The sequence below is a fragment of the Sitodiplosis mosellana genome, unplaced genomic scaffold (assembly GCF_009176505.1).
Source record: "Sitodiplosis mosellana isolate CC-2019 unplaced genomic scaffold, AAFC_SMos_1.0 Smas_scaffold_61, whole genome shotgun sequence".
NCBI lineage: Eukaryota > Metazoa > Arthropoda > Insecta > Diptera > Cecidomyiidae > Sitodiplosis > Sitodiplosis mosellana.
Window position 1 is genome coordinate 130,663 of NW_022595303.1, and position 15,609 is coordinate 146,271.

Below are 15,609 nucleotides of genomic sequence, written 5' to 3' on the forward strand. Positions count from 1 at the left end.
CACCTCAGACAAGCACTTCGCCGGGAATGGGCCAAAATACCACAGAAACACTTGCGGGCAGCGTGTGATGGTTTCATTGGCCGTCTCAAAGCCATTATTCGTGCCAAAGGTGGACATATCGAAAACTACTGATACATTTTGAAATTTGATGTATTTTCCAACATTTTTTGCTTTGGAAAAATAAAATTCATCAAAAAATAAAAAAATTATAGCGTTTTCAAATGTTGCAGTTCAATTGCCTCACCCTGTATATTAACCCTTATAATGCATAAAACCGCCTCTAGACGGGCAACATTTCAACGCCTGTAGAACGTAAACCGTACATTGGATCACATTGCTTCAAAGGAAATTTTTATTCGTCAATGTTTTTTCTCTTTATTTTTGTCTTTGGCAATATTTCTCTATGTAGTGTGATTGTAAAGTTATAAACAAAAATGTGTGCAAAAACAAAAATTTGACAAAATAAATTATTCGAACTCCAAATTAGACACATTTTAGACACGTTTAAACAATGGATTTGATTGTTCTCTGATTTATGTCAACCAAGTACCAGTACTCCCAAAAAATCGCCATGGGAAAAATAAATGCATTAGAGGATTAATTCAAAAAAAGATAAAGCCAGCAAAGTTGATAATTTGTATTTGATAACAAAGTTTCTTCAATCAAAATTATATCGATGCTGCTTTGAAGGAAACTGACCAATATTTTAAAATATTCAAATTATTGAGAACTTTGTGACATACATAGTTTTGAATGAAATGTTATCTTTTTCCCCAGGAGGTTGATTTGTATGCAAAGAACGTCGAGAAGAAATTCGGCCGTTTCCAGAATGAATTGGCGTGCATACCGTTTGATCAAAACCATCATGATGCTCATATATCTGCAATGTTCCCAGACTACGAACGTTGGTCGGTACTGACGGTGAAGGAAATGCCATCCACTGAACCTCAACCGATTGATTACGATGAAGTTGATGAACGTCCTACAAAACGGCCACGTCTGTCAATTGATGCCGTTGAAGCTCCAAATCATGATTCAACAAAAGCCATTGCAATAATTCGAAACCAAATGCAAATCATCGAGCATGAAATGACCGAAATCAATAGCGTCAAAGATAAAGCCCAGCAGAAACTGATGAATGAATTGAATAGCGCAAAGAAAGCACTTGCTGATGCTCAAGACGATAATAGAAAATTGATGGATGACTTGCGGTCTGTGTCTTTGGAGCGAGACAAAACCCAGGAAGGAATGACCAGAGCTGAAGATATGCACACCAATGAGGTAGCAACGCTCAATCAAACTTACCAAAATAAAATTTCCGAAGCAAAAGACGAAATCAAACGAGTTCGAACCATGGAACAGATAAAAGCTAAAGCAGCTGTGAAAGATGCCATATCGGAGCAACTCAAGAAAATGAGCAAAATTGAAAAGGAAAACCAGCGATACTCCGGTAAAATTCAGGAAATCGAAACAAAGATACAACAAATTGTTGAGAATTTGTTGATCAAAACATCAGAACTGAAGAACACGACTGATGCATTGATCAAGGCAAAAGAGGAGTTGACCGAAGCAAAGGCAGACATCGAACGCATACGAAAAGAAAAGATAACAGCCGAAGAAGATTTAGAGAAGGTAACGCAAAAACATGACACCGAAATGGAAACTTTGAGGACACAGCTTCAAGCCAGTCACTTTAAAGTATTGGACAAACTTCAAACCAAGTTAGTGAAGGAGCACAACGAAATATTGAATACACTTCGACAGCAACACGACAATCAGTTGGAATGCGAAAAGAATCGAGTGAAGGTTGAAATAGAAAAATGGAAGATGGATCAACGACAAAAACTGGCTGATTGGAAAAACAAAATGCACGCTACCGTCGATGAAAGGCTTCCATTTTAAAGTGGATTGCATTTCATTTATCGATTTGACCAATTCATGCTGTGACTGAATTTCATTGACCGACCAACATTTATTTTTTTTCCCTTAATCAATTTCATTTTCTATCAAAGATTTCTTTGCTAAATTTTCAATAAGAAGAAGTTCTTATTAGGAACACTTGCTTGATTAACTAGAGTTAACGGGTTAAATTCACATTGATCAACATTATACTGGCTCATTTGTATACAAAACTATCCATAATTTTCATATGAATAAATTAAAATAAATGAAATTTAAAATTGGCATTTTTTTTTGTCAGAATGACACAAAAAAGATGTTGGTTTTTGTTTGAACTGGTGTAAAAAATAAATAAATCATAAGCCTGCAGTAAATTGAGATATGCTTTTTTCAATTTCCCACTTGATCCAATTCAATTTGAAACATAAGTATGTGAACGCATTCATTTCTCTCATCTTTGACATGTATCGATTGACAGTAGAACATATTCTCGACTGTCTGTACAACTGCATTAACACATTTGTGTCGATATTGCGTAATAACATTCAGCAAGCTAAGAAACGTAGTCAGTCGTATGAGAAAAATCTCATTTTAGTTGATTTCACAAAAAAGGTATCTTTGACGTTGATGAAGAGTGAAACAAACGGAAAGAAGGAGAATTGGTTCATCAAAGCATTGAAACAAACGGCAAAATGACGAGTGCAGATCAGTCTCACAACATTTCTGTAAGTAACATCAATTATTTTCTATAAGAAAAGTGGTAATTGTAACTTTTTGCCAAAGTTGAATGGTATAGAATTAGCTACAATCAACCAAATTCTAATCGGATTTTTCTTTATCTCGTCATTATTTGAAGGATCGCTATGACAAATTCTGTTGGAATTGTCATAGAAGAAACGCGAACATGTCATGTCCGACGTGTTTTCGATCATTCCACGAAAAGTGCCTAAAATCGATTGACAAAGACACGTCCCCAGTGATCTGCACAGTTTGCACGGTCAAAGAAACATCGGAATGTGCCTGTGATGGCATGTAAGTGAGAATTAAGGCTCGGAGCGATTGTTCTATATAAAATATGACACTCTTTCACTTCCAGGCAAGGTCATCTGAAAATGCTGAAGCACACGATGGTCGCCATTCTAAACAATTCAGACGTAAGTTAAGATCAATCACTGGTTTTCTTAAAGAGACACTTTCATATAGAAATATATGGAATAGAAAGTATTTTTTGGGATTCTCTAAACAGAATAGACTCATTTTAATCCGAAGTAGTTAACTGGAACTTAATAATTGCTCATTTGATTGCAGTTCCGCGTGTTCAAGGACTTGTCAGCATTGAAGAAGGGAGCAAATTACTGCGATGACGTCGTTAATCCAATCGATTTGGACGAAATTGACCGAAAGATTTGTCGTGAGCTCTACGATAGCTTCTATGCATTCCTCGTTGATATTGAATGTATTTATCACAATTGTTTCGTTTATTATGACGGTGAGTACCACTAGAGCGGTGAGTACCAATAAGCTGATTCGAAAATTTTTCAATAAATGATGAAAGTAACAATAGGGCAAATCAGGAATGGAAATTCTTATTTAATGTTCTTTCACTTATTGCAGATTGTCATGATCTCACCAGAATCGCCAGAAAAATGTTCGAAATATGTACACTTGAAACTGAAGCCATTTCAAGTTGTGCCGATTGTTACGAGAACAAGCACTTGCATCCAATGGAATGGCGTACAATGACATGCAAGAAGCCACATTTGGTCCTGTGGGCGAAACTCAGTCGATCGGTTAATTTTTGGCCAGCTAAGAAAGGATTCACACACTGGCCAGCAAAGTTGATAAGCATCGATGACAAATCATTAATCAATCTCAAAGTCATTTTTATCGAATCATCCGGACTTGTTGATATTTCAGCACTTGATTGTTGGTTATACTCCGCCAAAGATGCGAGTTCATTGAACTCAGGATGCAATCCAAATTACATTGAAGCCACTCTTAAGGTAAGCCAAGATAGAATTAAAAAACAATATTTTCAAACCGTTGTGAAATAAATTTAAAACGAAATATTGTCTTTTTTCCTAGGAGGTCGATTTGTATGGAAAAAATATCGAGAAGAAATTTGGGCGTTTCCAGAGCGATTTGGAACGCATTAAATTTGTTCGAGAACACCTGAATGATCACATGGCTGCAATGTTTCCGGACTATGACGGTTCAGCGAAGGTAATGGCACCCAGTCAAACTCCACCCATTGACGATGATAACGTTGATGATCGTCCAGCAAAACGGCCACGTCTGTCAACTGATACCGCTGAAAATCCAAATGATGGTTCGACAAAGGCTGTCGCAATAATTAAGTACATGCAACTTATCGAGCGTGAAATAACAGAACTTGAAAATGCCAACCACTTAAAGTCCCAGCAAATGTTGGATGAATTGAATCGCTCAAAAGGAGCACTTGATATTGCCCATGACGATAATCGGAAATTGGAAGATGCCTTGCGAACGGTGTCTTCGGAGCGGGATGAAGCAAAAGAAGCAATGGTTGAAGCCAATGAAGAAGCAGCAATTCAGGCAGAATTGATCAAGGCAATGAAGGAGAAAATCGAGTTATTGAAGAAACTTGGCTTGGGCTTTATGGACAAAAGATGGATGAGGCAATAGCGGACATCGAACGCGTTCGAGAAGAAAGGAAAACAGTCGAAGAAAAGTTACAGAAGGCGACACGGGATCATGAACATGAAATGAACGCTTTGAGGACACAGCTCAGCAACGATGGCTGGAATAAATTATTGAAACTGCAAACAAAGTTGCAAAAGGAGCACGACGACGAATTGGGTAAACTTTGCCAACATCACGAAAAACAGTTGGAATGCGAGAAAAATCGTGTTTCAATCGAAATTCAGAAGTGGAAGGAGGAACAACAACGCAAACTGGCTGACATGAAAAACAAGATTCAGGCTGCTGTTGACCAAAGTTTTTAATTTTAAATTGAATTGAGTTCAACTTTCAAACCATTTTGATCGATTCCTATTTATGATATTTTTCTCAACCAATTATTTCATTTCCAATCAAATATTCATTCGTTAGCTCAAGGACAATCTTATATTCGAAATATCCAAAATATTCACAAATTTTTGTTGAATGAAACCCTTTGTGTTGGCCTCACAATAAGAACATTTTCGAAATAATATCAAATTATTAGGTAATTCGAATGTACGAACCGTTTTGTAAGGCTCATATTTATGTCTAACAAAATTCATAACCATTCATATGAATAAAAATAAATTCAATAAAAAAAATCGAAATTGTTTAAATTTAAATTGCACAAAAAAGCGTGCTTTTAATATATCAATTTTTTCAGAGAGCAAAATTGGTTGGATTTACAGCTGAGATTTTCTGTTAATAGCTGTTTGGTACATTTCAATTCGTTGACAAATAAATCGTCACCATCGATATCGGATTTTCCATCATGAGTTAAAGCAATTTCTAGTTTCTTGCATGATTTCTGCAAACTACCGTTGTTTCGGTTTGCTTCATAGTTTTCAAAATCATAAAGAAACGAGAATAATTCGCTGTGTTGCTTTAGTGCTTTGAAACGATCAGTGACTGAATCAGTTGCGGATTCAATGATTGGTAAGAAAACTTTTGTTTCAAATTCCTCTGCATTTGTAACAGTTGTTACAACACCGAAAAAGGCAGGGGCGACGAAAACAATCAATAAAGCGATTCTTTATTTTAAAATAATATATTCTCTATTTTAAAATAAATAATTGCTTCCCATTGACGCCCTTGAATATTTTTCGGCGCCCTTGTGTTCCAAATTTGAATGAAAAACGGCGCTCTCACGCTTCATTCAAGAACATTGAAAATTTTTAATTTATACAAAAATCATAAGCTGTAGTTTTAAATTTGGGACATTGAAATATATTTCCCAACAGTTATTTCGTTAAAAGTTCCCTTTGTCTGGTGTGATTTTCACGACATGAAAATGAACCAATTATGAATACATAGTAATATGAGTTGAGGCATACTTTTTTCAAATTACCGTCGGATTCAATTTGATTCACAACAAGAGTCTATGAACGCACCCATTTTCTTTGACCTACATCGTTTGACAGTAGAACATTCTAGATCATATTTGCAGCTACGCACCAACCGTGCCCTCACTGTGTTCCACAAAGTTGGAAAGCCAAGCAAAGAACTAAGAATTCTTAGGAGAAAAATCATAGGAAAAACTCCAATTCGATTGATTCCACAATAAAAAAAGCATCCTTGACTTTTGATGAAGACCATCAAAACATTGAAACAAACGGCAAAATGACGAGTGCAAATCATTCTCACAACAATTCGGTAAGTAGCTTCAATTGTTTTCTATGAAGAAAGTGATGATTGTAGCTTTCCCAAAATTGACTGCTACAATCAACCAAATTCTAATTATTATTTCATCTCGGTATTTTTCAAAGGGTCGCCATGACAAATTCTGTTGGAATTGTCATAAAAAAAGCTCAAACATATCATGCCCGAATTGCTTTCGATCATTCCACGAAAAGTGCCTGAAATCGACCGATGCTTTTCGTTGGAATGGCAAAGACAAGTCCCTGGTGAGCTGCACAGTTTGCACGGTCAAAGAAATGTCAAAAGAAGCTTGCGTCGGCATGTAAGTGTGAATGAAAATTTGGAACAAGTATTCCCTATGAAACATGACCCTTTTTCACTTCCAGGCAAGGTCTTTTAAAAATGCTGAAGCACACGATGGTCGACATTCTAAACAATTCAGACGTAAGTTAAGATCAATCACTGGTTTTCTCAAAAAGACACTTTCATATAGAAATATATGGAATAAAAAGTACTTTTTGGCATTCTTTAAACAGAATAGACCAATTTTAATCAAAAGTTGTTAACTGCAAATTGATAATTGCTCATATAATTTCAGTTCCGCATGTTCAAGGACTTATCAGCATGGAAGACGATAGCAAATTACTGCGATGACGTCGTCAATCCAATCGATTTGGACGAAATTGACCGAAAGATTTGTCGTGAGCTCTACAATAGCTTCTATGCATTCCTCGTTGATATTGATTGCATTTACCACAATTGTTTCGTTTACTATGGCGGTGAGTACCAATAGGGTGAAAGAGTAATGTAGATTTCCATTTAATGTTCCTTCAATTATTGTAGATCGTCACGAGTTCACTAAAATCGCTAGAAAAATGTTTGAAATATGTACACGTGAAACTGAAGCCATTTCAAGTTGTGCCGAATGTTACGAGAACAAGCACTTGCATCCAATGGAATGGCGTACAATGACATGCAACAAGCCACATTTGGTTCTATGGGCGAAACTAAGTCGATCGTTAAATTTTTGGCCAGCTAAGAAAGGATTTACACACTGGCCAGCAAAGTTAATAAGCATCGATGACAATTCATTTATCAATCTCAAAGTCATTTTTTTCGAATCATCCGAATTTGTTGATATTTCGGCACTTGAATGCTGGGTTTACTCCACAAAAGATGCGACTGCATTTAATCAGCGATTCTACAATCCAAATTACATTCATTTTGCTTTGAAGGTTAGTCAAGATAAAATTCAAAACAACATTTTCGAATATTTGTGACATATACTATTTAAACTCATCCTAGGAGGTCGATTTGTATGGAAAAAATATCGAGAAGAAATATGGGCGTTTCCAGAGCGATTTGGAATGCATTCAATTTGTTCGAGAACACCTGAATGATCACATGGCTGCAATGTTTCCGGACTATGACGGTTCAGTGGAGGTAATGGTACCCAGTCAAACTCCACCAATTGACGATGATATCGTTGATGATCGTCCAGCAAAACGGCCACGTTTGTCAACTGATACCGCCGAAAATCCAAATGATGGTTCGACAAAAGCTGTCGCAATACTTAAAAAGTACATGGAATTCGCCGAGCGTGAAATGACGGAACTCGAAAAAGTCAACAATTCAAAGGCCCAGCAAATAATGAATGAATTGAATCGTTCAAAAGGAGCACTTGCTGTTGCCCATGATGTTAATCGGAAATTGTCTTCGGAGCGGGACGAAGCAAAGCAAGCGGTGTTTAAATCAAAGGAAGTAGCAGCAAAAAGTGCAGAATTGATCAAGACAATGAAGGAGAAAATCGAAAATTTGGAGGAAAACAATGGGGTTTATAGACAAAAGATGGATGAAGCAATAGCGGATAAGGAACGCGTTCAAAAAGAAAAGAAAATAGTCGAAGAAAACTTGCAGAAGGCAACACGGGATCATAACGATGAAAAGGAGGCTTTGAGGACACAGATTAGCAACGAAGGCTTGAATAACTTATTGAAACTGCAAAAAAAGTTGGAAAAGGAGCACAACGAAGAATTGGATAAACTTCGCGAACAACACGAAATAGAGTTGGAGTGCGAGAAAAATCGTATTTCAATTGAAAACGAAAAATGGAAGGCGGAACAACAACAAAAAGTGAACAATTGGAGGAAGAAAATTCGCGCCACCGTCGACGAAAATTTCTCATTTTAAAGTGGATTGAATTTAATTTTCAAACCATTTTGATCGATTTATGATTCTTTTTATGATTCTTTTTTTCTAAATCAATCATTTCATTTCCAATCAAATATTTTTTTCGTTAGCTCAAGCGGAATCTTATATTCAAAATATCCAGAATATTCACAACTTTTTGTGATGAATGAAATCCCTTGCGTTGGCCTTACAATACCCGTGTGAAAAAGAAATGACTGACTGACTATAACTTCAGTTGACTTTAGTTGATTGAATTTATATTTTTGTTCTAAGAAAATCACTTGGTCCCAAATGAAGCAACTTAGATTGACTTGTAACTTCAAATGATTTCAGTTAACTATGATAGACTTACACTACACTTTGTACTGAAATGTTAATCAAAGTAAGTCATTTTTGTCCCAAATTAGTTAACTGACTGCTCAGTTACTATTTTTTCACACGGGTAAGAATACTTTCAAAATTGAATCAAATTAATGGGTAATTCGAATGTACGAACCATTTTGTAAGACTCATACATGTCTAACGAAATTCATAACCATATGAATTAAAATAAATTCAATAGAAAAAATCGAAATTGTTTTAATATTTAAATTGCCTAAAAAAACGTGCTTTTAATATACAGGGTGAGGCAATTGAACTGCAACCAACTTCAGACTGCTATAATTTGTAAACCGTCCATGATAGCGCGCTCAAATTTTGCCTCATGACAGCTAATTTTATTGTTTACAAGCCTGTTAAACGATTTGCGTTTCAGTTGTGTGCAAAATTTTTTATCCGCGATGGAATTCAAACGTGATAGTGTGATTGCTTTATATTTGGCTGGAAAACCACAAGTAGCTATCGTTAGAGCCCTCCAGCACCTCAACGTGAATAAATCATTTGTGTCTCGAACCATAGCTCGTTACCGTGATACTGGCAGCGTTGCAAAACGCCATGAAGGTGGTCATAAAAAGACAGCAACATCGGCAGAAATGGTTCGGAAAGTGAAGGCTCGAATTGAGCGAAATCCGCGTCGAAGTGGAAGAAAAATGGCTGCTGAGCTCAACATATCCGCTCGAAGTGTGCAACGAATATTGCAAAATGAGCTCAAACTGAAGCCTTTGAAGTTCCAAAAAGCACACGATCTTACACCGCAACAAAAAAAAGTTAGATTGGTTCGAGCTAAGGAATTGCTTCGTCGGGCCGAAAGTGGTGAACTGCCAAATTTGGTTTTTTCCGATGAAGCCCCATTCACGATTGAGCAGGTTGTGAATAAACAGAATGACCGAGTTTACTTGCCAGAGAGGTCTTTCGAAAATTTGCACCTTCGGACGGCCACCAGAAAGCAAGCACCACCGATGGTGATGGTGTGGGCTGCCATAACCGCCGATGGCCGCTCTCCGCTCGTATTTTTGGACCGTGGCGTCAAAATTAATTGGGCCATATATCGTAAAACTGTCTTAGAAGCAGTATTGAAGCCCTGGGCAGACAAACATTTCGGTCGGAGACCGTGGACATTTCAACAAGACTCGGCACCGTCTCACAAAGCGCGCGTCAACCAAGATTGGTTAAAAAACAGTGTTCCACACTTCATTTCTTCGACACAATGGCTGGCAAATTCTCCGGATGCAAATCCGTTGGATTTCTCTGTCTGGGGTATTTTGAAGGAAAAGGTTGGCACTAAAAAATACCAAAGTTTGGACCACCTCAGACAAGCACTTCGCCGGGAATGGGCCAAAATACCACAGAAACACTTGCGGGCAGCGTGTGATGGTTTCATTGGCCGTCTCAAAGCCATTATTCGTGCCAAAGGTGGACATATCGAAAACTACTGATACATTTTGAAATTTGATGTATTTTCCAACATTTTTTGCTTTGGAAAAATAAAATTCATCAAAAAATAAAAAAATTATAGCGTTTTCAAATGTTGCAGTTCAATTGCCTCACCCTGTATATTAACCCTTATAATGCATAAAACCGCCTCTAGACGGGCAACATTTCAACGCCTGTAGAACGTAAACCGTACATTGGATCACATTGCTTCAAAGGAAATTTTTATTCGTCAATGTTTTTTCTCTTTATTTTTGTCTTTGGCAATATTTCTCTATGTAGTGTGATTGTAAAGTTATAAACAAAAATGTGTGCAAAAACAAAAATTTGACAAAATAAATTATTCGAACTCCAAATTAGACACATTTTAGACACGTTTAAACAATGGATTTGATTGTTCTCTGATTTATGTCAACCAAGTACCAGTACTCCCAAAAAATCGCCATGGGAAAAATAAATGCATTAGAGGATTAATTCAAAAAAAGATAAAGCCAGCAAAGTTGATAATTTGTATTTGATAACAAAGTTTCTTCAATCAAAATTATATCGATGCTGCTTTGAAGGAAACTGACCAATATTTTAAAATATTCAAATTATTGAGAACTTTGTGACATACATAGTTTTGAATGAAATGTTATCTTTTTCCCCAGGAGGTTGATTTGTATGCAAAGAACGTCGAGAAGAAATTCGGCCGTTTCCAGAATGAATTGGCGTGCATACCGTTTGATCAAAACCATCATGATGCTCATATATCTGCAATGTTCCCAGACTACGAACGTTGGTCGGTACTGACGGTGAAGGAAATGCCATCCACTGAACCTCAACCGATTGATAACGATGAAGTTGATGAACGTCCTATAAAACGGCCACGTCTGTCAATTGATGCGGTTGAAACCCCGAGTCATGATTCGCCAGAAGCTATTGCAATAATACGAGCCAAATGCAAATCATCGAGCATGAAATGACGGAACTCAGAAGCGCCAGAGATAAAAGCGCCAGAGAGAGGTGATTTAGCTATGAAACTGGAGCTCATGGACGTCATTTGCTCATTTGGTTTGAAATATTCGTATTTTTCAACACTAAAATCATATAAACATGTGTGAAATGAAACTATAAATCGATTCTACGTCCAAAATTAGTTGGTAGTAATTTTCTATGCCATATGTGTGACTTTCAATCGATCGATAGTTTTATGAAGAAATGTCTAGGGGACATTATCTGTTCGCGATAATACATAAAAATTGTATATGTTATTCTCGAAAATGCGTAAAAATATGGAAAATTCAGAACGAATTTGGAAGAATTCGTACAAATTTGCACTCCCAATACGATATTCGTGATGTATATTACAACAACAAAATACATTGCCAATACCATTCTTACGGACGGATTAACGGTAGTTTTTTGTAGACAAAAGACATCATAGCGAACCTTTTTTTCTCTACCTGCTCCTATCACAACAACAAAATATATTGCACACTATGTTCTAATGGAACACCATTCGTGTGCTCTACAGATCCAATTCGCAAAATTCGTAAAATTTGTCATCTATTTAAAAATTCGTTGGAGTCGCAAAATTCGGAGTGAAACTGATAAATTTGTTTAACATAAAAACCCCTAGAGAATTGTCAATTTTCGACCAAACTTGTAGGAAAGATGGTGTTCAAGTGTGTTCAGGGACCCATATTCTTTTGACAAAAAAATAGTAGTTTCCTCAGATAAAAATATTGTAATGTAACAATGATCGCGCATTCTTCCATAACAAACAGTGCAATAAAACATCGGCACCAGAATGTCGGCTGTATAATGTTTTATGACCTATCATCCGGTGCAAAGCAACTTCAACAACACAGCTCATTTACTGAACACGTTTTCGGCTCACCTAAAACCGAAACGGATCGTTGCCCATCATAGAACTTCAGTTTTTGTTCAGTCGTGTTTTACGTATCAATCAATTACCATCAACAAACTAGCAGGCTAAGAAAAATTTCGCTTTGCCAAAAATTTCCCAAAAGGGCATCATTGACTTTTGTTATCAAAATCATCAAAACATTGAAACAAACAGCAAAATGTCGAGTACATCGAATATTACATTATGTCGGTTTCCCAACAATTTGGTAAGTAGCATCAATTATATTCTGTAAGAAAAGTTGAATGAGCATGTTCTTCAAAGAACTAGTATTTCTATGGGTGAGATTGAGAGTAGAATATGTTTTTTTTCGGATTTATATTTTTAAAAAGTCGAGTATGTTTTTCAGTGATTTTGTTTTAAGAAAAAGAGAGCAAGTTTCTTTCGACTTAAAAATAGTTAAAGTAGAGTAAGTATTTTGACTGCTTGTAGCTATGATAGAGGCGAGTATGTTTCACAAACCTTAATTTGCGTTAAACAAGAGTGTGTATTTTGTTAGTTTGGAATACCAATAAACAGGAGTATTTTTTTCCGACTTTGGTTATTGGAAAAGGCGAGCATGTTTGTTCGAATGGGTGAATATTATTAATTTATTTGAATTTCAAGTATTAGGCAGACATAATCAATAGAACTAATCGTTTGTACGTTTGGCGGCTTCCAATGAAACATACACTACTCTCAATCTCACCCTTAGATATATATAAATAGAATAATTCTCTTAACTACAAATAACGAAATTCCAATCGAATTTTCATCTCGTCATTATTTGAAGGGTCGCCATGACAAATTCTGTTGGAATTGTCATAAAACATGCACAACCATATCATGTCCGAAGTGTTTTCGATCATTTCACGAAAAGTGCTTGAAATTGACCGATGCTTTTCGTTGGAATGACAAGGACAAGTCCCTGGTGAGCTGCACAGTTTGCACGGTCAAAGAAACATCGAAAGATGCCTGTGCCGGCATGTAAGTGTGAATAAAAATTCGGAACAATTGTATTGGACAAAAAATGACACTTTTTCACTTCCAGGCAAGGTCATCTGAAAATGCTGAAGTACACGATGGTCGCCATTCTAAACAATTCAGACGTAAGTTAGGATCAATCACTGGTTTTCTCAAAGAGACACTTTTATATAGAAATATATGGAATAGAAAGTATCTTTTGGCATTCACTAAACAAAATAGACTCATTTTAATCCAAAGTATTTAACTGGAACTTGATAATTGCTCATTTGATTGCAGTTCCGCGTGTTCAGGGACTTGTCAGCATTGAAGAAGGAGGCAAAGTACTGCGATGACGTCGTCAATCCAATCGATTTGGACGAAATTGACCGAAAGATTTGTCGTGAGCTCTACGATAGCTTCGATGCATTCCTCGTCGATATTGATTGCATTTACCACAATTGTTTCGTTTACTATGGCGGTGAGTATCAATAAGCCGATTCGAGAAAATTTTACAGAATGAAGAAGTGGACAATAGGGCAAATCAGGAATGGAAATTCTTATTTTATATTCCTTCAATTATTGCAGATCGTCACGAGTTCACCAAAATCGCCAGAAGATTGTTCGGAATATGTAGACTTGAAACTGAAGCCATTTCAAGTTGCACCGAATGTTACGAGAACAAACACTTGTATCCAACGGAATGGCATACACTGACATGCAGCAAGCCACATTTGGTTCTATGGGCGAAAGTAAGTCGATCGTTAAATTTTTGGCCAGCTAAGAAAGGATTCACACACTGGCCAGCAAAGTTAATAAGCATCGATGACAATTCATTACCCAATCTCAAAGTCATTTTTTTCAATTCATCCGAATTTGTTGATATTTCGGCACACGATTGTTGGATCTACTCCGCCGAACATGTAAATCGGTTGAACCAGCGATTTTACAATCAAAATTACCGTAACGCCACTGACAACAAGGTAAGCCAAGATAGAATTAAAAAACAATATTTTCAAACCGTTGTGACATAAAGAAGATTTAAACTGAGTGTTCTGTCAAATTTGCGCACCAATACTAATTTCATTTCCATCCATGATTTTCTTCGTTTATATGTATAGAAACTTCTATTAAACGTTCAACATCTATGCTGACTGACATTTGTGTACGCTAATCAAGCGACAAACAAACACGCATAAACACACACCAACAGCATGACGATTGAACATTATTTCTGTTCTTACTCGTTTGCAGGCGATTGCTACATTCATATAGCAGCGTGTGAATGAAATGCAAACAGTCAACGTGCCGTTCTCTCCACTTATCGTAGCGGCACAAACATCTACTGTATTAAGACTCATAATAAAGCAAGCGTTTGACTGTATGCGAGAACAAAGCTGAAGGGGCGATAAAGGCTCTAACGCACGACAAAGTAACTTTGACAAATTATTTATATATATAATGGTGCGTTTAAAGTGACAGAACAGAAATCGGCATCTCAGTTTAAATGTAGTTTAAAACGAAATGTTGTCTTTTTTCCTAGGACGTCGAATTGTATGGAAAAAATATCGAGAAGAAATTTGGACGTTTCCGGAGCGATTTGGGGCGCATTAAATTTGTTCAGGAACACCTGAATGATCACATGGCTGCAATGTTTCCGAACTGCGACGGTTCAGCGAAGGTAATGGCGCCCAGTCAAACTCCACCCATTGATGATGATAACGTTGATGATCGTCCAGCAAAACGGCCACGTCTGTCAACTGATACCGCTGAAAATCCAAATGATGGTTCGACAAAGGCTGTCGCAATAATTAAGCACATGCAACTTATCGAGCGTGAAATAACAGAACTTGAAAATGCCAACCACTTAAAGGCCCAGCAAATGTTGGATGAATTGAATCGTTCAAAAGGAGCACTTGCTGTTGCCCATGAAGTTAATCGGAAATTGTCTTCGGAGCGGGACGAAGCAAAGCAAGCGGTGGTTAAAGCCAATGAAGTAGCAGCAAAAAGTGCAGAATTGATCAAGACAATGAAGTAGAAAAATGAGAAATTGGAGGAAAACATTGAGGTTTATAGACAAAAGATGGATAGGGCAATAGCAGATAAGGAAACAGCCGAAGAAAATTTAAAAAAGGTAACGCAGACACACAACGATGAAAAGGAGGCTTTAAGGGCACAGCTCATTAACGATGGCTGGAATAAATGATCGAAACTGCAAACAAAGTTGCAAAAGGAGCACAGCAAAGAATTGGATCAACTTCGCGAACAATACGAAAAACAGTTGGAATGCGAAAAGAATCGTGTTTCAATCGAAATTCAGGAGTGGAAGGAGGAACAACAACGCAAACTGGCTGACATGTATAGCTGTGCTCACGATTTTTTTTTATCAAGATATCGTAATAAACTAAAAATATCGTTCGATATCGTTATTATGATGGAATCTTAATAACGCTATCAACTTTTTATCAGGATATTAACTATATTCAAATAATAACGTTATCGGATGAATCTTAATAATATCG

The 15,609-nt window shown here is 36.8% G+C and overlaps 3 protein-coding genes across 3 annotated transcripts; all 3 read left to right on the top strand.

Moving 5' to 3' along the window:
- Positions 1 to 2,391: 2,391 nt before the first annotated feature.
- LOC129570536 (MYND-type zinc finger-containing chromatin reader ZMYND8-like) lies at positions 2,392 to 5,201 on the top strand. Its single transcript, XM_055450187.1, has 6 exons — positions 2,392 to 2,624; positions 2,756 to 2,931; positions 2,996 to 3,053; positions 3,208 to 3,388; positions 3,514 to 3,902; positions 3,985 to 5,201. The coding sequence occupies exons 1-6, from the start codon at positions 2,592 to 2,594 to the stop codon at positions 4,561 to 4,563; spliced, it is 1,416 nt and encodes a 471-aa protein (XP_055306162.1). The 5' UTR covers positions 2,392 to 2,591; the 3' UTR covers positions 4,564 to 5,201.
- Positions 5,202 to 6,026: 825 nt separating this feature from the next.
- On the top strand, positions 6,027 to 8,995 carry LOC129570538 (MYND-type zinc finger-containing chromatin reader Zmynd8-like). Its single transcript, XM_055450189.1, has 6 exons — positions 6,027 to 6,252; positions 6,366 to 6,559; positions 6,624 to 6,681; positions 6,836 to 7,016; positions 7,081 to 7,472; positions 7,543 to 8,995. Exons 1-6 carry the CDS (start codon positions 6,220 to 6,222, stop codon positions 8,425 to 8,427), a joined length of 1,743 nt encoding a protein of 580 aa, XP_055306164.1. The 5' UTR covers positions 6,027 to 6,219; the 3' UTR covers positions 8,428 to 8,995.
- A 5,008-nt stretch (positions 8,996 to 14,003) lies between these two features.
- Positions 14,004 to 15,400, top strand: LOC129570608 (uncharacterized). Its single transcript, XM_055450282.1, has 2 exons — positions 14,004 to 14,070; positions 14,631 to 15,400. Exon 2 carries the CDS (start codon positions 14,730 to 14,732, stop codon positions 15,123 to 15,125), a length of 396 nt encoding a protein of 131 aa, XP_055306257.1. The 5' UTR covers positions 14,004 to 14,070; positions 14,631 to 14,729; the 3' UTR covers positions 15,126 to 15,400.
- The last annotated feature ends 209 nt before the right edge of the window (positions 15,401 to 15,609 follow it).